General features: G+C 51.8%; 1 protein-coding gene across 5 annotated transcripts; it reads left to right on the plus strand.

Annotated features, from left to right (window-relative positions):
- Positions 1–520: 520 nt before the first annotated feature.
- On the plus strand, positions 521–14,437 carry LOC121673144 (UDP-glucuronosyltransferase 1A1-like). 5 transcript variants are annotated; one of them, XM_042046217.1, is made up of 6 exons: positions 521–1,315; positions 6,203–6,343; positions 11,007–11,138; positions 11,245–11,332; positions 12,065–12,284; positions 13,429–14,437. In XM_042046217.1, the coding sequence occupies exons 1-6, from the start codon at positions 602–604 to the stop codon at positions 13,724–13,726; spliced, it is 1,593 nt and encodes a 530-aa protein (XP_041902151.1). In that variant the 5' UTR covers positions 521–601; the 3' UTR covers positions 13,727–14,437. The 5 variants fall into 5 exon arrangements, with proteins under 5 accessions (XP_041902151.1, XP_041902152.1, XP_041902149.1 ...); XM_042046218.1 differs by having other exon boundaries at positions 521–1,051; positions 5,939–6,343; XM_042046215.1 differs by lacking the exon at positions 6,203–6,343 and having other exon boundaries at positions 521–1,453.
- The last annotated feature ends 6,309 nt before the right edge of the window (positions 14,438–20,746 follow it).

Here is a 20,746-nt window from a genome sequence, read left to right on the forward strand (position 1 = left end):
TCTGTGGGGCTGTCAAAGCCTTGCAGTCAGGTGTAATCCCTAATTAGCGAATTGTTGTAGTCAGCTCTGGTGTTTACTGAGAAATACACCTCAGGCTTCCGTCCTTGTTGCCTCGCCACTTCTTTCTTTGCCGGTGACTGTTTCCGCTTCCTCACACGGGTATTTCCAAAGCTGGAATCCTGAGGAATGTGGCAGGTTGGGGGCTCTCAGGCTGAGAAGCAGTGTCTCCGTTTGCAGGCAAGTCTAGGAAATTTTGGCTGGGTGATGGCTGAGTGAGGACTAACAGCAAATTCCAGGAGTCTCAAGGGGCTAAGTTGGCTTGACAAGTCCTGCCCAAAGGTGACAGAAGTGCCAAAGGCTTTATTAGAGAAACACTGGGCGTATCTGGTGCAACCCCCACATTTATCAGCTACCTGAACTCTGCTGCTTGTTCTGCAGCCTTTTATCATACCAGTGATTACACATTCACCACAAAGCAAATAAAACAAGGATCAGAAGTTAATCGGTAGCAGAGATTCCTTAAAAGCGCGGAGCAGTCTCGGGTGCTCCAGTGCTGCCGCAGATTTCCTTCCTTGGAGGCACTCGCCCATTCCCTGCAGGAATGGCCCCGGGGCTCAGAGCTTCTCCACGAGCTGTGGTCCTGCTCCTGTCCCTGCTGGGTCTGGCTGCTGCTGGGAAGCTCCTGGTGGTGCCGGTGGATGGGAGCCACTGGCTCAGCATGCGGGAAGTGCTGGACATTCTCGGGCAGAAGGGACACGAGGTGGTGGTGGTGGCGCCTGAAGTCACTATGCACATCAAACCATCGAAGAACTTTGTGATGAAAACGTACCCAGTGCCCTTCACACAGGAAGAGTTGGATGAAGTTCCCCAAGGATTAATAAAGGAGGTATTTGAAGGAGGATCTTTTCTGGAAAGAGTTGTTAGACTTTATCAACAGGCAAAAAAAAGCTCTGTTCTGTTCCTGGCCACGTGCTCGCACTTACTCCACAACAAGGAGCTCATCAGATACCTTGAGGAGAGCAAGTTTGATGCTGTCTTCACAGATCCCTTTCTCCCCTGTGGGCAGATAGTGGCGGAGCACCTTTCCCTGCCATCCGTGTATTTCCTGCATCAAATTCCATGTGGTTTGGAATATCCGGCCACCCAGTGCCCCAACCCCCCTTCCTATATCCCCAGAGTATTTACAGGCCTTACAGACCGCATGACCTTCCTCCAGCGCGTGAAGAATCTGCTCTATGACATCCCAAACCTTTTCCTCTGCGATGTTGTCTTCCAACCTTACGCAGAACTGGCTTCGGAATTCCTCAAGCGGGAGGTGACCGTGCCGGATCTCCTCCGCCAGGCTTCAGTTTGGCTCATGAAGCTGGACTTTGTCTTGCACTTCCCAAAACCCTTGATGCCCAACATGGTTTTGATTAGTGGAGTAAATTGTGCTTACAAGAAGCTGAATCAGGTGGGTCACGCTCTGTTTTTTCCTGTTGTTCTTGCAGGCTTTGAAATCCTCTGGGAAGTTGAAACACGGATTTTGTGAGGAAGGTGGATTTCAAACTTCTCTTGCTTTGCACAGAGGGGCTGGTTCTGGTATCCGTGAAGGATTATCAGAGTCTAAAGGTGGAGAAAGTGTTGTATATGGAATTAGCTCTGGGAGACTCCCCATTGGTCCTGTGCCTCTGCTCCAAGCCAGTTTTGGATTGGAGTAGGCTGTTGGTGACACACTTTGATTTGAGGAGGTCTTCCTTTACCCTCTGGCTGATTTCCTTTACCATTCTGTCTTTGTTTTTTTTTTCCTTAAAGAAGGATTCTCTGTGCTTTGACTTGTCATAGACTGATCACACATTGTCATCTGGAAGGTCATTAGAGGTCTGTCTGAGAACCTCCCGTCAGAACATGTCCAGGTCAGGTTGTTCCTTTCTCTGTCTTGTCAAATTTTAAGTATCTCCCATAGTGAACACACCTTATTATATCCAAAAATTCCTGCATTCAGTCCAAGTTTTCCATGTTGCAGCTTGTGTTTGTTGTCTCTTGTCCTGCCACTGTCAATCTCATATTTTTGTTCCAACTTTTCATCATCTCCTGCAGTCCAGCTGTAGTGCAGCCTGTCCTGTGGCACGGGATTATCCCACTCCAGAGGCAGAACTTTGTCTTTGCTGGCCTTCATGATGCTGCCGTTGGCTCATTTTTCCAGCTTTTTCTCAGAAAAAGCCCAATCTCACACAGTAAAAACAGAGCGTTTTTAAGAGGATTCAAACTTGGCACTCAGGCTAGAAAAGCAGAGATGGAATAAAATGCAGCTAAACCTATGAAAAGAATTATGACAGAGGTCTATAAAATCTGGAAAATCAGAGCTAAAGGTGCAAGGGGAACTGATATTTTCTCCCAGTATTCGTCCTGTGACTAACACTGAAATGCAGCAAGCTTACAGCAAACAAAGGGGAGTATTTTTTCACACCGTGCCCAAAAAAACCCCAAATCAGCCTCTCAAGAGCCGCAGATTTTCTTTTTTGTAGACAAACCCTTGGAATTCAGAAGGGATTTAGGGGGTCAATAAGAGGTACAGGCTGCCTGCCAGGATTTGTAGGCTTAGAGGAGAGATAATCATGGATTCCCTTAGCTCGGATATTTGCTGTACCATTTCCAGCTTACAACCTTGGCACTCAGCTCTGTACTTTAGCTTGACTTTCTCCTGCAATCTCACCTTTGGAATGGGCTGGACTTGTGGACTTCAGTCTCTGCCCTCATAAACACATGCAAAGGGTGTTCGTGTGCTGCTCAAAATCCAGTGTCACAACTTTTATGAACTTCTGCTGAACTTTCCTGAACCTTTTTTTTTTTTTTTTTTTAAACTCTTCTGAACTTGGCCTCGAGGGTTTGGCTTGAGGGGTTTTTTTACCTCTTTAGTGTCGTTTTATAAGGTTTTGTCGTAGTGTCTCACACATGATACACGTTTGGCTGAAATGTTAGCAGAACTTAGTGATTATGTATCAAATAGGAGATTTGAGAGGCCTTTATGCAGGGTAAGAGTGTGTTTGCAACTCTGACTTTACTACCTGAGTGTGTACTGCCACCTTATGGCTTGTTTAATGCTGCTTCACCTTCCCTCTCACTACCTGAGATCTTTTTACCACACGAATGTGGAAATGGAGTCCTGGCAGGTAAGAATCCCTTCCCTCCACGTCCTGTAGTTTTTGGTCTTTCAGTGCTACCCCACTGCCAGCTACAGGCAGAGTTTTGCTTCACCAGCTGCAGAATGGGACTGCATCAAATCATGGAATTGTTAAGGTTGGAAAAGCCCTCTAAGATCAGTGTCCAACCATTCCCCCAGCACTGACAGGTCCACCACTAAACCGTGTCCCCAAGTGCCACATCCACACATTTTATGAACGCTTCCAGGGATGGTGACTCCAGCACTACCCTGGACAGCCCCTTCCAGTGCTTGACAACCCTTTCCATGAAGAAATTTTTCCTAATATCCAATCTAAACCTCCCCACTGATGTCTGAAATTCCTTCCTATTTAGTGCATTTTCTGTAAACATTACAGTCCTTCTTGCTGGCTTATAAGAATCCCTTTTCTTTGATAGGCCCCCTGGAGAACCTCCTCTCCATTTTAGGACACATTTAGTCTTAATCTTGGAATAACACTTAGGATTAGCCTTGGAGTATCCTTACCACACTCAGGTGCCTTGGGCAAAGGTAGCCATTTCATGGATCAGCTCTCCCATCATTCCTACCTGCTCCAAGAGAAGTCTTCCAAGCCTGGAGAAACTGCTCAGAGTTCACTCTGTTAAGGCATGCTTGCTTGGGGGGTCTAAAAGAATCTCTCTTCTCCAGCCAGCTCCTGTTCAGGTACCGTTCTTGTGTCTTGTATTGCTTTTGTAAACTTGCAAACATTTGGCATCCGGTTTTTCCATATCCATGTGGAATATGCCTTCATATCAGGTGAGATCTGCTTGGCCAGGCCCTTCTCTTAGGTACAAATTACAGATATCAGCTTTTCTGGGTTTATCTTGAAAGTTGTCCCATGCCTTTGCCCGTGCTCCCTATCCCAGAACTTCGCGCTGTTACAGGGACCCTTTGTCTAAACCTTGGGTTCCCATTGCATCCCTTGCTGCAGCTTCAACCCAGGCTCTCAGGAATAACTGGGTACTTAAATGCCATTCCAATCAACCTGATTTGGATATCTAAAGAAGTCCTTGGAGTGGGACTGTCTTCCACATCAGATCGACCGTGTCAGACAGGCAAACCTGCAAAACTTCAGGGGTAAAAGGTTTTTTCCAAATTTTCAGTCCAGGTCTCTCAAACTGCTGTTTGTTGCCCTGATTTATTTAGTGCTACCCAGAAGAGCTTGGCTCAGTCATCGGGAGGAATTTCCTCACAGAAAGGGTTGTGAGGCCTTGGAACGGGCTGCCCAGGGCAGTTTGGAATCCCCATCCCTGGAGATGTCCAAAGGACGTGGACGCGGCACTCAGTGCTCTGGGCTGGGTGATTAAGGTGGGGTTGGTCCCAAGTTGGACTTGATGGTCTTGGAGGGCTTTTCCAGCCTCAATGTTCTGTGGTTCTGTGATCAAGATCAGGACTCTAATGTGGGTTTGGTGGGGTTTTGTCTTAAAAATCTCATAGCACTGGCAGAAGCACCTCAGGAACTGTTCTCCCGTTCTTCTGGTGAGCACAGGAGACGAGCTTGGACTTTCCTTGGCTCATACCACAGCCAAACCTTCCAAACTTTGGGAAGGGGACTGTAATTAAGAACTTTGAAACCCATTTCAGTCCTGTAGCCTCTCACCCCTGAACTCCCATGGCCCCTCTTGAGCAAGAACCACATCCTCTGCTGCATCATTGCTTTTCAGAAAGATGTTTGGCCTCGAGCCACTCACCTATGAAGTCTGATGGCCCCTCTTGAGCACAAACTGTTTTCTGCTGTATCACTGTTTTGCTAAAAAAGGTGAAAGGTGGTTGGTTAATGTGTTACCCGAACTTTGGTGACTCCGCTGCTCCACATGCCAGCTCCTGCTTGCTGTGGAGAGCATTCTCTGTGAACCTTCCTGAGCAAAGGTTGGAGGTTTAGGTCTTCCATGTCAACAGTGCAACACAATTCTTGTAGCATAAGCTCTGTGGAGAAGTTCAGTGGCCATAAATTTTGATTCCTGACTTCAATCTTGCCTGGGACAATCAAGTGCACAGCAAGCCACTTGAAGCAACCCTGACACAGCAAAACCCCTCCACAAACAGCTGCTACCTCTGCTAATCAATGGCCCTGCTGGTTGTTCTGAATCATTCAAGATAACGTAAATGCATGGAAAAGCTTCTTTAGGTGGCTTGATAGCACTTTAATCAAGTCTTTTATCAGCAACGTGGTTTTCGAACTCCAATAACCTGTCTCAGTAAACATTTTGTAGAGATAAACATTAAAGTCCAGCACAATATAAGTGAGGTGCAAGGAGACTTTGCTTCATCTGCTGCTGAATAAAGCAAGGAGGAACAGCCCCTTTCTCTTGCTGCCCCACGACAGTTATGTGGAGGCACCAGGTGCATGCTGGGCTTGTGCTCTTCCTTGCTTTCTGGAGTCTGGCAGACGGTGGGAAGGTCTTGGTGGTGCCTCAGGATGGAAGTCACTGGCTGAGCATGCGCATGGTCCTGGAGAAACTGTGGGAGAAGGGGCACGAAATCGTGGCCATGGTTCCTGATGCTGCCTTGCTCTTGAAAAGCCCCCAATCCTTCACCATCAAAACATACTCGGTGCCTTACACCCAGGAGTTTGTGGATCAACAGTACCAGGAGCTGGGAACAAAGAGCTTTGAGTTAACGCTCTCAGTTTTACTCAGCAACATCTCAAAGATGACTGACATGTTCTCTTCCGCTTGTCGGCATCTCTTGTACAACAAAGAACTCATGAGGTACCTCCAGGACAGCAAATTTGATGCCATCATGATGGACCCTGTGCTGCCCTGTGGGCCAATTCTGGCCGAGTATCTCTCTCTCCCCTCCGTGTACTTCATGCGTGGCCTTCCGTGTACCTTAGACTACAAAGCCACGCAGTGTCCCAGCCCTGTATCCTACGTGCCCAGGACCTTCTCATCCAGTTCTGACCACATGACATTCCCGGAGCGCGTGAAGAACTTCCTGATCGGGCTCTCAGAGCCTTTGCTTTGCCACCTGTTTTATCTGAACTACGAGAGCTTGGCCTCCGAGTTCCTGCAGAGGGAGGTAACAGTGCAGGAGCTGTTCAGCCGAGCATCGGTTTGGCTGATGAGATACGACTTTGTTTTTGAGTATCCGCGCCCCATCATGCCCAACATGGTCTATATTGGAGGCATCAACTGTCTGCAAAAGAAGCCCCTCTCAAAGGTTTGTTGTTGCTTACCCCGAGGCTGGTGTTGGTGCTTGTCCGAGATGGGCTTTTCTTAAGTGTTTCCTGCAGTGATATTCATGCTTGGGTGTGATCGAATCCCAGGATGGCACGGGAGTAGGAATCTTAGGCTTTGAGAGATGAGCACAAGGATTGCTGAAGGGTTTCTCTCCAGGACATCTTAGGTCAAGTTGTCCCCATCATGTTAGACACACATGGCATGCTCTGTGTCCAGGTAAATGACAAAATACTTCTAGGTCACAGGATTTAATATTCCTAAGGGATGTGGAATGCCAGTTAATCACAGGAGACTTGACTGGGCAAAAATTGGAAATGTGGAATTAACTCTGTGAATATACACGGGCACTTCTGCTGTGCCACAGAACATGAAGCTGGGGGAAGCACAGAACATCAGGGCAGGGTTAGGTTGGATATCAAGGGAAAGGTTCTTCCCCCAGAGGGTGCTGGGCACTGCCCAGGCTCCCCAGGGAATGGGCACGGCCCCGAGGCTGCCAGAGCTCCAGGAGCTGCCAGGGATGCCCAGGGTGGGATTGGTGGGGTGGCTGTGCAGGGCCAGGGGTTGGATGGGATGATCCTTGAGGGCCAGGATATTCCAAGTGAGGATATTCCATGATTCCATGTGCGCCAACAGCCCTAAACTAGGGGCGTGCAAAGACGGCAGAGGGAGCTCTGTTGCCTCTGGATTTGCACAAGCAGCAGTGCAAGATAGCAGATAAGAGGATGGTTGGAAAAGGAAGCCTTCAGGACTGTAACTACTCTGCCTCCTTCAGATCTGCCTCGTGCTGTGCAAACAATGCAGATGTTCCTGGTTCATTCTGCTTTCAAACCGTTGTGGTGTGGAACAGCAGGAGTTATTGCTGAGTTTACAGCATATTTCCTACTGTAAACTCAGGGCTTTCACTGGGATAACTGCCGTAATAGAGCAACAAGTCTGGAGATAAACTTTTCCAACCCAGTCTATATCAAACTTCTGTCAATCTTTGCTTCTTGGTCACAATCCAGGGGCACAGAGCAATCCAAAGGTCCGATTTGTGCCGAGTTCCGTGTCCAATCAGTGCAGTGGACTCAAGGCAGGGGGTTGAACATTAACTAGATGTCAATGATGTAGTGATTGCTGGCTCAGTCCCATTCATGGCTCTCATTCAGCCTCTCAGCCCCAGAGGCTGTTGGTCACTCTTCCCTCCTGGCTCAGTCCAAATGTTCAACTTCACCTCGCAGCACCCACTCACTGAGAGCCTTCCCTGTGCACAGATGATAAACCCAGTATTTACCCACAGTTAAAAATTACCCCAATTTCTGCCTGTTAAAAATTAAACCCCCACCTTAGTTAAAATTCAAGTGGGAAGCTCCCTGCAATCCATTCCTCATGCCCGGCTGTGGATTCACCGCCGTTTAAACCTTCGCTGGTGGCACCAGGGAAATGGTTTCTCCAAAGCCAGCGTTTCTTTCTCCTGCCCCTTGGGCTGTGGTTTTCCTGCTGCTGTGGGCCTCTTGTGACGGTGGGAAGCTCTTGGTCATACCCATCGATGGCAGCCACTGGCTCAGCATGCGCCCGGTCGTGGAGAAGCTCAGGGACAAGGGACACGAAATTGTGGTGGTTGCGCCGGAGATAAATTTGCGGATCCATTCATCCCCTCTTTACACCTTGAAAACCTACCCCGTGTCCTACACCAGGGAGTTTGTGGAGGCAGAGTTTAAGCAGATGGGCCACAGGAGTTTCACACCTCAGCCCTTCTTGGAAAAACTCTCCAAAATAGCCAATTTTACAAGCATGTTCTTGGATTCCTGCAAACGCCTCCTGTCCGACAAAGAGCTGATCCGGTACCTCGAGGGAAGCAAATTTGATGCCGTCTTCATGGATCCCTTCTTCCCCTGTGGGCAGATACTGGCGGAACATCTGTCCCTGCCCTCCGTGTACTTCCTGCGGGGGCTGCCGTGCAGCCTGGAATTCCAGGCCACTCTGTGTCCCAGCCCTCCTTCCTACGTCCCGCGGTTCTTCACGCGCTCCACGGACCGCATGTCCTTCCTGCGGCGCCTGGCCAACCTCCTGGCCACCCTGGGCAGCTCCCTGGCCTGCTCTGTCCTTTATTCCCCCTACGATCCCTTGATCCGGGAATTCCTGCAGCGGGAGGCGACCGTGCCCGAGCTGTTCGGCCACGCCGCTGTTTGGCTCATGAAATACGACTTTGTCTTTGAGTACCCCAGGCCCCTCATGCCCAACATGGTCTTGGTCGGAGGCATAGGCTGCACTCGGGAAAACCGATTATCCCAGGTTAGTTCTCGTTTTTTTCCCCCGGCCCGAGTTTAGCTGTGGGTGCGCTGTGAGCTCTGTCCAGGAGATGGAGCTCCCAGGCTGGAATAAATAATGCTGCGTGAAAGTGGCTGGGAATGCGTTTTGCTCCTCTGCATCCCTTGAGCAATGAGGAAAAGTTACTTTGTGCTACACCTCTGCATTCCCAGACAAACCTGCGCCAAAAAAAAAAAAAAAAAGGGCTTTTTCTCTTCCATTCTTTCCTGTCTGTTTCCATTCCCTTTTCCTTTTTCCTGTCTACAGCTTCCTTAAGAGGGAGAGTGGAGGGACAGCTCCGATCTCTGCTCTCTGCAACAGGGACAGGACCCAGGGAACGGCTGGAGCTGTGCCAGGGCAGGGTGAGATTGAATCTCAGGGAAAGGCTCTTCCCCCAGAGGCTGCTGGGCACTGCCCAGGCTCCCCAGGGAATGGGCACGGCCCCGAGGCTGCCAGAGCTCCAGGAGCGTTTGGACAGCGCTGCCAGGGATGCCCAGGCTGGGGTTGTTGGGGGGTCTGGGCAGGGCCAGGGGTTGGACTCCATGATCCTTGTGGGTCCCTCCCAGCTCAGGAGATTCCATGGACTTCAGAGAGTTCAGGCAGGCCCGAATGAAATCCCCACCACCAGCAGAGCAACACTTCTACTTTTGTGGAAAATACTGTGCACTGCAACTGTATTTTGCTTCAGCTGTGCCAGACTTCCTCATATTAAGGGATGTCTCCCTCTTTCCATTAAGAAATCCTCCTAATTCTCTTATCTTTTCATGAGTGGCCACTGCAGATATTTCCTAAAGGTATGAGCAGGTGCTGATTAAAACCACTGCTAAAATAACCTGCATATCCCCAAAGCAGGGCTGCAAAAAGTTCCCTCGTAGGAGGAGCACTTCTGAGCAGAAAGTCAGACCTTGGAACTCAAAAACATCTTAAAAAACAAAGTAAAACTGCTGTGACTGGTCCCACAGAATATAAATAGGGCTAAATATGCCTCTAGACAGCCACAAAAATATGGAAAAGAGCATACACCGACAGAGTCAGTCTCTGTTGTCCCTGCCCATGGCAGGGGGTTGGAATGAGAGGATCGTTAAAGTCCCTTCCAACCCAAAGCATTCCATGGTTCTCTGGTTATCCCCTCAGATCCCAGAGATAACATGGCAATTGCCAGACTTACAGGGACATTTAGTTCATTGTATTGCACTTATTTAACTCTGACGCCTGCAACAGTTTCCTCCAGTTTTGCCTTTCCTTCCTTGGCTTGACCAAACATTTTTCTATTTCAAAGAATTTTTGCTCCAGCCTTGGGCTGTTTTTTCTGCTTCATCGGAATCCTTTTGTTCCTGGCTTCCAGTGCTACATCTCCTCCTATTATTTAAATCACTCAAACAAAATAGAGACAAAACTGGCAGCAGTTCAGTGTTATCACACCCAAAGCAGATACAATCAATCCAGATATTAGAAATGTGAGTTACCTGCCGTCAGAAGCCTTCTCCAGGATTTTAATTCTCTCTTGTAGCTGTGTGGCCTGAAAAGAAGAACATCAAGGGAAAAAAAAAAAAAAAAAAGAAAACAAGCTCTAAATCCAGACTTGGGTTAAATGTGCCCATTTTTATTTCCCCAGGACTTACTCTTCTGTAGGATCATAGAATGGGTTAGGTTGGAAAGGATCTTAAAGCCCGTCCAGTTCCACCCCATGCCATGGGTAGGGACATCTCCCACTGTCCCAGGATGCTCCAACCTGGCCTTGGGCACTGCCAGGGATCCAGGGGCAGCCCCAGCTGCTCTGGGCACCCTGTGCCAGGGCCTGCCCACCCTCCCAGGGAAGGATTCCTTCCCAATATCTAACGCAAATTTCCCCACTTTTAGTTTGAACCCATTACTCCCTGTCCCATCACTGCAGTTCCTCGTGAAGAGTCCTTCTCCAACTTCCTTCTGGGCCCCTTCAGGCACTGGAAAGGGACTCTGAGGTCTCCACACAACCTTCTCTGCTCCAGGCTGAACAGCCCCAATGTCCCAGCCTGTCCCCGCAGGGGAGGTGCTCCTATCTCCTTGTGGACTCCATGGTTCTCCTCTGGACTTGCTCCAACAGTTCCATGTCCTTCCCACGTTGACAACCTCGGAGCTGGATGCAGGATTGCAGGTGTGGTCTCACGAGAGGGGGAGAATCCCCTCCCTGGACCTGCTGGCTGTGCTGCTTTGGATGCAGATCTGTCACTAACAACTCATTTTCCTGATCCTCATTTTGTTGTGCTCACTGCTTCTTTTGTTGCCTTTCCAGAGAGTTTTGCGGGAGCATGGCAGCAATTCCAGTCTCTGAGAAGAGAAGGGACTTTGACTAAAGGCTTGCTTTCCCTTGGCAGGAATTTGAAGCCATGGTGAACGCCTCTGGAGAACACGGCGTCGTAGTCTTCTCGCTGGGCTCCATGGTCTCCGAGATTCCCATGAAGAAAGCCATGGAAATCGCCGAGGCCTTGGGAACAGTCCCTCAGACGGTACGATCTCCCTCCTCCCCTTCCAGCAGAGCAGCTCCCCGCTGTTCTCAGGTCTGCCCTCCCTTCTCCTGCTGGCGTCTGACGCGGGCTTTGCTCCCCTTGCCAGGTCCTGTGGCGGTACACGGGCAAGGCCCCTCCCAACCTGCCCAAGAACGTGAAGCTCGTCAAGTGGCTGCCTCAGAACGACCTCCTGGGTAGGTCTGGCACACCTGGGCTGACTCCAGCGTGGTGCTGGTACTCCAGGGCTGCTGCTGTGAGGCCCCAAGGGCACTGTCTGTGGGTCAGGTGTGAGTTACCACCCCCCGACCCATCACTGTGGGTCACAAACCTTCCTTGCAGCCTTTGCTGTTGGGGCCAGGGCTTGTCCTTTAGGAGCTGAGCTGGAAAGTGCTGAATTATGAGACAGCTCTGTTTGGAAAGGTTTTCCAACACTTGAGTACCAGTCAGAAATGGGAGTCTTAATGTCTGACTAAGCAGTCTCAACACCTGGCTGTGTTTTTGTCCTGTCTTCTGGCCTGAAAAGGAAATTTATGGTCCTCAAGTGAGCACTTCCAGACAGGTCTTTGGGCTTTTAAAGTGGTGGAATTGCTGCCAGGAGAGCACTTGTTGGTTAGAGACCAGGCTGGGCTGTGAGAGAGATTCACAGCCGTGGAAGAGATGGTAAAAAAGTAATCGATGGTAACATCCTTTTTAGCCTCTCCTGGCTCTGGTTTAATCCTAAAGTCAGAGAAGCCTTGGAGGATTACCCAAAACCAAGACAGAGGTCTACAACCTTCCAATCCCTACATCTGGCCACACTCACAACAGCCCCAAATCCTTGACTTACCCCAGCCACGGCCCTCTTTCGTGCAGGTTTTTCCCCCAGGGGTGTGTTGCTGGGAGCCACTAATTCCAGGAGCTAAGCAAGCCTGCGTTTCCCTCCACAGCCCACCCCAAGACCCGTGCCTTTATCACCCATGGAGGCTCCCACGGGGTCTATGAGGGCATTTGCAACGCGGTGCCCATGGTGCTGATGCCTCTGTTCGGGGACCAGATGGACAACGCCAAGCGAGTGGAGTCCCGCGGCGCAGGGCTGACCCTCAACATCCTGGAGATGACTTCCAATGACATTTCCACTGCCCTGAAAGCTGTGATCAACGATAAAAAGTCAGTACCAGAGGCACAGCCTTCCTCCCTCTTGCTGTGTGGCCCCAGCATGTTCACTACCAGCTTACCACGAGGTTTCTCTGTCCCTAAATGGCTTCTTTTATCAAAATTAGGGATTTGATAGCAGCTTCTTCCATGGAGGAGCTGATGCTCGCCCTGGGTTAACTTCAGGCTGTCCCCTTTAGGAGACAAGGAGTGGCTGAGAGGGGAGGATGCAGGGATCAGGGGGAGATGGGCTACGAATGCAATGAAAGAAATCAGTTTGCCAAAAAACTGTGCCACCTTCTTGAAGCCAAGGCAGTGACACACAGGGCTTTGACACAAGTGGCAAACAGCTTTTGTTCCCAAACCTGTGCTGGCACAGGTCAGTGGGGAGTCTGAAAAGGGTTTATCTAAGGTATTTATCACTCATTCATCTCACAGGTGAGTTTTTGTAGACATTCCTCCCCCCAGTGCTCATAAGGAGTTCTGTGAGCACAGGGAGCTGCTGCCTGGCTCAGCAAGGCTGGACAATCCCAGCACAGAGCAGGAGGAACGTGCAGGGATAAACCGAGGAGGAATTTCAGGGAACATCACAGCGCTGCAGTCAGCACACCCAAGGGGTTTGAAGGCAGCACAGAGATTTCCTTCAGACATAAGGAAATGCTCCCTTTCCAGGATGCCAAGGGCTAAGAAACTCCATCACATTCCTGAGAAACAGCAGCTTATTGACATTGTTTCCTAAGCAGTTTTTATGGCAATAATAGCACTAATAGCAGTAATACTACTACAATTACTACTAACAGCAGTAATAATAATGCAGCTGGAAAAGCTGGCCAGCCTTTCTACCCCCAGTCTCCCATTTCAGCCAGAGACCTTCACCCCAGAGGTTTTGCTGAGAGCTCAAACTAAGCTTTCCCTCTTTTTTTTTCTGTCACTGGAAACAGCACTTCCTGGGCCCATAACTTTGTCATTGTCCTTCCCAAGGGACTCAGTAGCACAAGAGCCCAGAGAAGCTGCTGGAAGTGTCCTGCACAGGGTTTGGAACAACCTGGTCAGGTGGAAGGTGTCCCTGCCCATGAGGGACGAACTTTAGGGTCCTTCCACCCCATCCCACCCCGTGGTTCCGGGTTTGGCCCCCCCCCCCACCCCCTTCTCTCGGCAGGTACAAAGAGAACATCCAGCGCCTCTCCGACCTGCACCTGGACAGGCCCATCCACCCCCTGGACCTGGCTGTGCACTGGGTGGAGTTTGTGATGAGGCACAAGGGGGCCCCTCACCTGCGCCCCGCTGCCCACGACCTCAACTGGGTGCAGTACCACTCGCTGGACGTCATCGCCTTCCTGGCGGCCGTGGTGCTCCTCGCCCTCTTCATCTCCTTCAAGTGCTGCCTCTGCTGCTGCCGCAGGTGCTTCTGTAAGAAGGGCAGGACGAGGAAGGCGGCCAAAGCCAAGTCCCACTAACACCTGGAAGCAGCAGTAGGTGCCAAAGCTCCTGCTCCAGAGCAGCAGCGGGGTCAGAGAACAGCTCAAATTTCACTGCGATAAATGAAACACTGCGATTGTCAGGCGAGGAACGATAGGGATCCTTTGAAACAGCACCATGAGAAGGGTTGTTCCACTGATCTAATTTTGGCCTTTTAATTAAGAATGGGTTGTTAAAAATGCCTTGGCTAGGAGTGCTGCAGTCACTTGGGAAGGTCCGAGTGTGAAATCCAAGGCTCCTGGCTTCCACCTCTCGGTGTGCAGAGGACTCTCAGTGACTTTTCCTTTTGACCTTGACATGCAGCAGAGATACAGAAGGATTCTGAATGACTTTAGGAGAACCATCTGGTGAGATTTCTGTTTGAAATCTCTGTGTGGCTGCTGTTGTAGGAGAGGCAAACATTGCACACTCACAGTTGCTGTCAGGCAAACCAAGCTCGATGCACTTCTTCGTGTGCGTTTACAAGACCCTGAACAAAACCAAGGTTTCTGGCAGGGAAGCTGCCAGGGAAGCACTGATGTTTCCCCCAAATTCCCCATCAGGCAGATGTGCCGTACCTGGAGCTCACCTGCTGGTGAGGAGACCTTTGTAGGCATTGCTTATAAACCCCAACTAATTTGCTCTTTGGAAGTGATTCTCAGGGAAAGGCCCCAAACCCCAGCCCTACAAATAAACCCCAAACGCTGAAAGTAAAGGCTCCTGTGTTGTCTGTCTTGAGAGAAATGGGGGAAATGCTTGTTTGTTCATGGAAAAAGAGCTGGAGAAGGGACAGGTTCAATCCCCCATGGTGTGAAAGCCGCCTTGAGACCCAAAACCCCTTCCCAGCGTTCCTGCCCCGCTGCCTGGTGACTTGGTCCATGCTGAGAGGTGGCATCCTGAGGCTGCCAGAGCTCCCAGTGAATATTCCGGGCTCAGAACTGGGGTATCCCAGTAGCTCAGAGCAGCACAGGTGTCCTGCTGAGTCCCTGCTGCTGCTGCTCTTTTCTCTGGCTGTTTGGAAAAGCAGAAATTTCAGAGGAAGCTGTGAAGTTCGAGGCGGTCTCCGTCCTCAGCCTGTCCCCAAATCTCCTGGACACCCACCCCACTCAGCACTGTGGCTTTGCTGCCCCTGCTCCTGCCCACCACAAACAGAAGGAGACCTTTCTTTGGGGTGTGCAGACCCCCCATGGTGTGTGAGGGCTGCCCTGCTTTGAAAACGCAGCTCCTGCAGCTCCACGCGTTCCTGAGGTGACAGCTCTGGCTGTCCCCGTGGTTCTGGTGACAGCATGGAAAGGAGACCCTGCCAGACCTCTCAGTGCTGTCACAGCACAGTCACGGTGCCTTCAGTCCCCTCTGAGCATCCCTGGCTCCCAGCAGCATCCAGTGCCAAAACAAAAACCACTTGAAAATGCTCTTGAGGAGAAGTTCTCCGAGTGCCCTGCTGCAAACTGGCTCTGCATCAACCCAGTGAGTTTCTCTGTGTGGGCAAGGGGAAAACTCTCTGATTTCAGACCAGAGCTGCACAAATAAGAAAACAAAAATCCATTAAAATACCCTAATTGCAGCTCCAACCCCCTTGTGCAGGGCAAGTAAAACTAAAAGGAAGCAAGTAGCAAAATGCCCATCCCACGACTTACTTCGTTTTTTAACACAGCCGAAGGAAATCAAGCAGAAACCAGGCGTCCTCCTCTCCCTCCCTTCGCTCTCCTCACCCTCGCTGCTTTATCCTGCTCTTTATTTTCCCTGGGAGAAAGGACGTGTGGGGCCGGGGCTGGAGAAGCACCCCTGTGCCCGGCAGAGGACACTCTGGGATCATCCACAGGCAGGAGCAGGGAAAAGGCCACACTTCCCTCCAAGCCAGCCCAGGAGGGTGGCTGGAACTCCCCAGGAACTCGTTTATCCCCCTGTGCTCCTGGAATATGGACACTGCTGCCAGGAGAGCATTTCCAGAGCCAATTGGGAGCCGAAGCACTTGAGACAAGTGGCTCTGGTGGAGAGGAAGGAGCTGGATCATCAGCACAGCTCGGTGCCCCCATTCCCAGGGGAAGGGTTAATCAGGGGATGATGTCCCCTCTTATTGCCCCTTAACTGGGGCCATACAGAGCCAAAAACCAGGGCAAGAGCCTCCAGCCCAGCTTCCCTTGCTGGGAGTTGGAGAATTCCAACATCCACAGCCCATCTGAGACTGGGGCACCTCCCTGAAAGGGGAAACTTAGGCAGGGCCAACCATTGCTCCTCTCCCCGAGCTTCCCAGAGCCCCAGGCACTGCAGGCTGAGCTTTTCCAGCAAATCCTTCTAATCTCTGGGAAAAGGCAGCAGCAGCCAAAGTGCCCTCGCTGCCCTTGGAGAACGGGGGTACAAACACCTCCCACCTCAGCACCACCGAGCTCTCAGGTAAACCCTCCCCGGAGCTTGGTGATTTCTGCTCCCAGGCACCTTTTGAGTGTTTTTCTTATTTTTCCCTGGATTTTAACATCCTGTAAGTCTGGGAAAGAGACAGTGCTGCTTCCCAGCTCTTCTGGACTGTTCAGACCCACGCCAGCTGCAAAACACAGCCATGAGGCTCTTTGGGTTTGGGATGGGGCACAGCAGCCCTGGCTCCAGCGGGAGGATGCAGCCGGCATCTCTCCCTGCTTCCCACCAGCCACACCATGGGAAATGACAGGAATTGCTGGCATTTTTCTGCAGCCACAGGGTTCCTCAGCCTCACCCCAGCCCTCAAGGGCCACAGTGAGGTTTTTCCATTGCCATGGGAGCTCCGGGCGGATCTTGGGCTCCTCCAACTCACCAGTGTGGGGGTCCATGGAGACCCCTGCCCCCCAGGGACACACCAGGGTCTCCAAGCCCCAATGTCCAGCCTGGCCTTGGGCACTGCCAGGGATCCAGGGGCAGCCCCAGCTGCTCTGGGCACCCTGTGCCAGGGCCTGCCCACCCTCCCAGGGAACAATTCTTTCCCCATATCCCATCTAAACCCATTCTCTGTCAGCTGAAAGCCATTCCCTTTTAGAAATACATCCTTATAAATATCCTGGTTATCCACAGGCACAGGAACACTCCATCTTCCTTACCTGTGCGGGGCTCCACCCACAGGTGAGTCCCTTGCCCTGGACACTCTCACTTGTATGCTGAAATTAATTATTTAATTTATTTCTTTTATCATCTACCTTTCAGGTGGCTTTGTGGAAAGTAAATACTCACTGCTGCTGGTACCCAGCCACGACTCCTGGTTGGGGAGGTTTGCCAGGAACTCATTTCCCACTCTGGAAATCATGGAAGCACGGCAGGGGAAGATGTGGAGTGCATCCCACTTCCCTGAGGAAGGAGTGTGGGTGAGGGAAGCCAACCTGCCAGGAGCAGCACCAGCCTCATTGAACAGAAACCACCCAAACTCACCCCAAACCCACAAAAAAAGTGGCTTTGGGATGGCAGCTGTGCTGGTCCAGCCTGGGGAGCAGTGCAGGACTGATGCTGTGGGAACAACCATGGGAAGTGGTCCAGAACGTGCCTTGGCCCCTGCATCATCCCCCAGAGTTATCCCTGCAGCATTCCAGAGGGTTTGGCACTGGAGATGTCCCATCCCACGGCAGCCTGGGGCCCTGGCACTGCCTGAGGGGCACAGGGAGCTGGCAGCAGCAAGCCCAGGCACTTTTAGCTGGAGCAGCCACCGAGCCCTTGCATTAATTCTCACCTGCAGAGGTGTTTCTAGGAGTTATTTATAGGAGAGTGGGATGAAACCTGGGGAAAAGGGATTGCCAAAACGTCTGACATGAAAGGCAGGACAGACTCTCCCTGCACGGGAGGAACGTGCTCGGCTGAACCTGGAGAGGAGCGAAGTGCCCCAGCTGCAGGAGTGCAGCTCCGTGAGCCAGGGAATGCTTCACCTTGGAAAAGAGCTCCAAGGGCATCGAGTCCAACCCTTAACCCAGCTAAACCACGTGTGTCCCCACAGCCACATCCCCGTGTTCCTTCAACACCTCCAGGGATGGGGACTCCACACCACCCTGAGCAGTTCCAATGCCTGAGCACCCTTTCCATGCAGAAATTCCTGCTGCTGTCCACCCTGCCCCTCCCCTGGCCCAGCCTGAGGCCGTTCCCTCTCCTCCTGTCCCTGTTCCCTGGCAGCAGAGCCCGATCTCCCCCCCGGCTGCCCCCTCCTGTCAGGGACTTGTGCAGAGCCAGGAGGTCACAGCTCACACACAAAGCCACTGTCACACAACTCTGCTGTGACAGGAACCACCGAGGGCTCCCAGCACCAATTCCCTTTCTTTTAAGGAAGGGTGAAAGGTCTCACATCTGATTGCTTAGGATGATAAAAGCGAGTCATCAAGCAAATCCCAAATCCCCCCAGCCAGCTCCTGCCTGGATTACTTAATATCCTCAAAAACCAGCCTGAATCAAAGGAGCAGATTTCTTCCCAGGAATGCCACCAGCCTGGATTATCTCAGGGGAGGGGGAGGCATGGTCCCTGCTTCCCTGGGGCAGATCCAAGCGTCCCTCTATGGTTCATTGTCCCGGTGAGGGACTGAGGAGCATCCCAGTGACTCGGTTTGTGCCGAAGGGGGCCTGGGTTGATCCCAACCCCTTTGGAGATGATTTCAGCAGAGCAGGAGGGAGGCAGCCGGGTGATTCGGGGAGGGGCAGGGGGAGGAAGGGGAAACCACAACCAGCGTGTCACTCCCAACATCCCAACACCGAGGGAGGCTGTGAAACGGGGAAAAAAAAATCACACCTTCCTCCCCCCAGCCAGAGAGAGCCCTGTTCCTTTCCACTCGGACATCAGGGTCCTTCCGCCCCAAGTCCAGCAAGCAGCCACCCCTTGGGAAAAACACACCTTTACATCCTTCTTTCCCCCCCTCCCATTATAACAAAACTAAAAAGCCCAAAGGTGCCATTTGTTGCTCAGAAGCCCCTGGACTCCTGCAGTGGATGAAACCTGCTGAGCTGTGAAGAGGGGAGCCCCAGGGGATGCTTGAACTCAGAATGGGAGCTGCATTTCCTGGGATGATCATCATCTCCCTTCGTTTCCAGCCTTGCTCTGGGAGGGGTCAGGCCGGATGAAGTCACCCCGGGCTATTAAGGTAAAAAAAAAACGAAGGATCCAGCAAACAAGGAAACCCAAACCTGCAACAGGACTGCTGAACTTGGTAGTACCAGCAAATCCCAGGGCAGGATTCCAAGGGATCCATTGTGATCCTGGAGGTGCTCCTACCACGGTTTTTCCACAAAACCATCCATCAAGCCTCCAGCTGGCACGGGGAAATGGCCCTCAGAGGAGGTTGGGTGCAGGGGACAGCCCTGGGAAAGGGGGGATTTGGTGGCCAAAGAAACCTGAGGAAGAGTTGGGAGCAACCCTTGGAACAACCCTGCTCTTCCAAGCACTCACAAGCAGCTCCTCACGTGGTGTCCTGATAATCCACCAGAGGCTTCCCCCAAAGAGCTGGGAAGGCAGCAAATCCATTGATGTGCAGCAGGGATTTCCAGGGATGAAAATGAACACCCGGAGACTGCCAGGGTCCTTCATCCCAGGCTCCAGATCTCCCTGCAAGCCACGCTTTGTGTGGAGCCCCCGATAACCCAGGGGTCACTTTCCTCTCCCTTCCCCTCCTGACACCTCTCCCTGACCCTTTTGGCGCTGGAGGAGCCCACAGAAGATGATCCCTCACTTGTGAGGGCTGAAGCAGAGGAGAAAATGCTGTGAGGATGCACTTGCAGGGTGACCCATGCTGAAGCGCTTGGCTCCCTGAGGAATAAAAAGCCAAATCCTTTCCTTGAAATATTCCAGGGAGCCGGGCAAGGGGGAACTCCCCAAATCATCTGGCTGGTGTCCCTATTTCCCAGAGCAGGGAAAGGAGGCACAAGGCAGGGTAGGGTGTCCATGGTGGGGCATCACCTGTGTCCATCCCACAGAGCTGGGGCTGGCCAGGGCTGAGAACCCCAGGGAAAACCAGACTTCTGTGCAAATAATTCAGGAATAATTCAGAGAAAGCTCCAGGGAGCCTCATCTGGGATCACAGATCCGTTCTGTCACTCCTCCACCCTTGAGAGCCCTGAAGCCACAGCCAGACACCTGAATATTTCCTTTTCCTGGCTTGGCATCTGACCTCCACTGGGACTGGGAGCACCACAACAGCCTTGGCTAAATGCAGGGATGTTTTCTCCGGCCAGAAAACAACCAGGGAAACTCCCCCGTGCCAAAACAAACCCTGCAACCCCACCTTCAGGAAGTCCCTTAGCTGCAGCTTGAGCCTAAGCAGCAGTCTGGGCAGCGAGACTGTTCCCAGCCACTTCTCCCTGGACAAAGTGGGATGGGGAGGCTGAGGGGAGGAAATGGGATTGAGGACCACTGGCTCCGGGTGCTGGCACAGTGGAAACCCCACTAAATGAATCCCACTCATCCAAGGTGCTTTGGGGATGAAGAGACAACACAGATGAGATCTAACCGGGAGCACTGGAGAGTAACAGCTTTACTTGGATTTTTTGGGGTTTTCCCCCGAAAAACTCCTTTTTCTTTAAAAAAAGGCCCATTCCCAATAAGAACAAAACCCAGTTCCTGCACAAGGGTGGCAACACAGAGGCCCAGACAGATTTTTAGGAGAAGGCCTTGACATTTAGTCCAGAAGGCATCTGGGGGACACATTCCCAGTCCCAGCACGGGAGGAAGGACTGGATTTGGGACCAAATTACCACAGCCTCACCCCGCGTGGTGCTGGCCGTGGTCCCAGGGGGCTGGGGAGGGCACAGGGTGCTGAGGAGCCGAGCCCAGGGGGTCTGAGGCAGCTGCTGGAATGCCAGGGCGGGTATTCAGAGTACCTGAGGGAGACAGAAAAACCAAGGGGGAGCAGGGGGGGTTAAAAAAAAAAGCTGGGATTATTCATGGCTCACGGGAGGCTCCGACTCCTGCCCTCACTGCTGCTGCCACTCTCCCAGCACAGCCTTCTGCAGAGCTCTGGAGCCTGCCAGGCAAAGGGGGAGAAGCCCAGGTCCAGGTAAAAGTCCAGGGAAAAGGCATCCTGCTGCCT

This window comes from Corvus kubaryi, unplaced genomic scaffold (genome assembly GCF_017639235.1).
Source record: "Corvus kubaryi isolate FWS band 111438036 unplaced genomic scaffold, C.kubaryi_AGA036_p1.0 65244, whole genome shotgun sequence".
In the NCBI taxonomy this organism is placed as follows: Eukaryota; Metazoa; Chordata; class Aves; order Passeriformes; family Corvidae; genus Corvus; species Corvus kubaryi.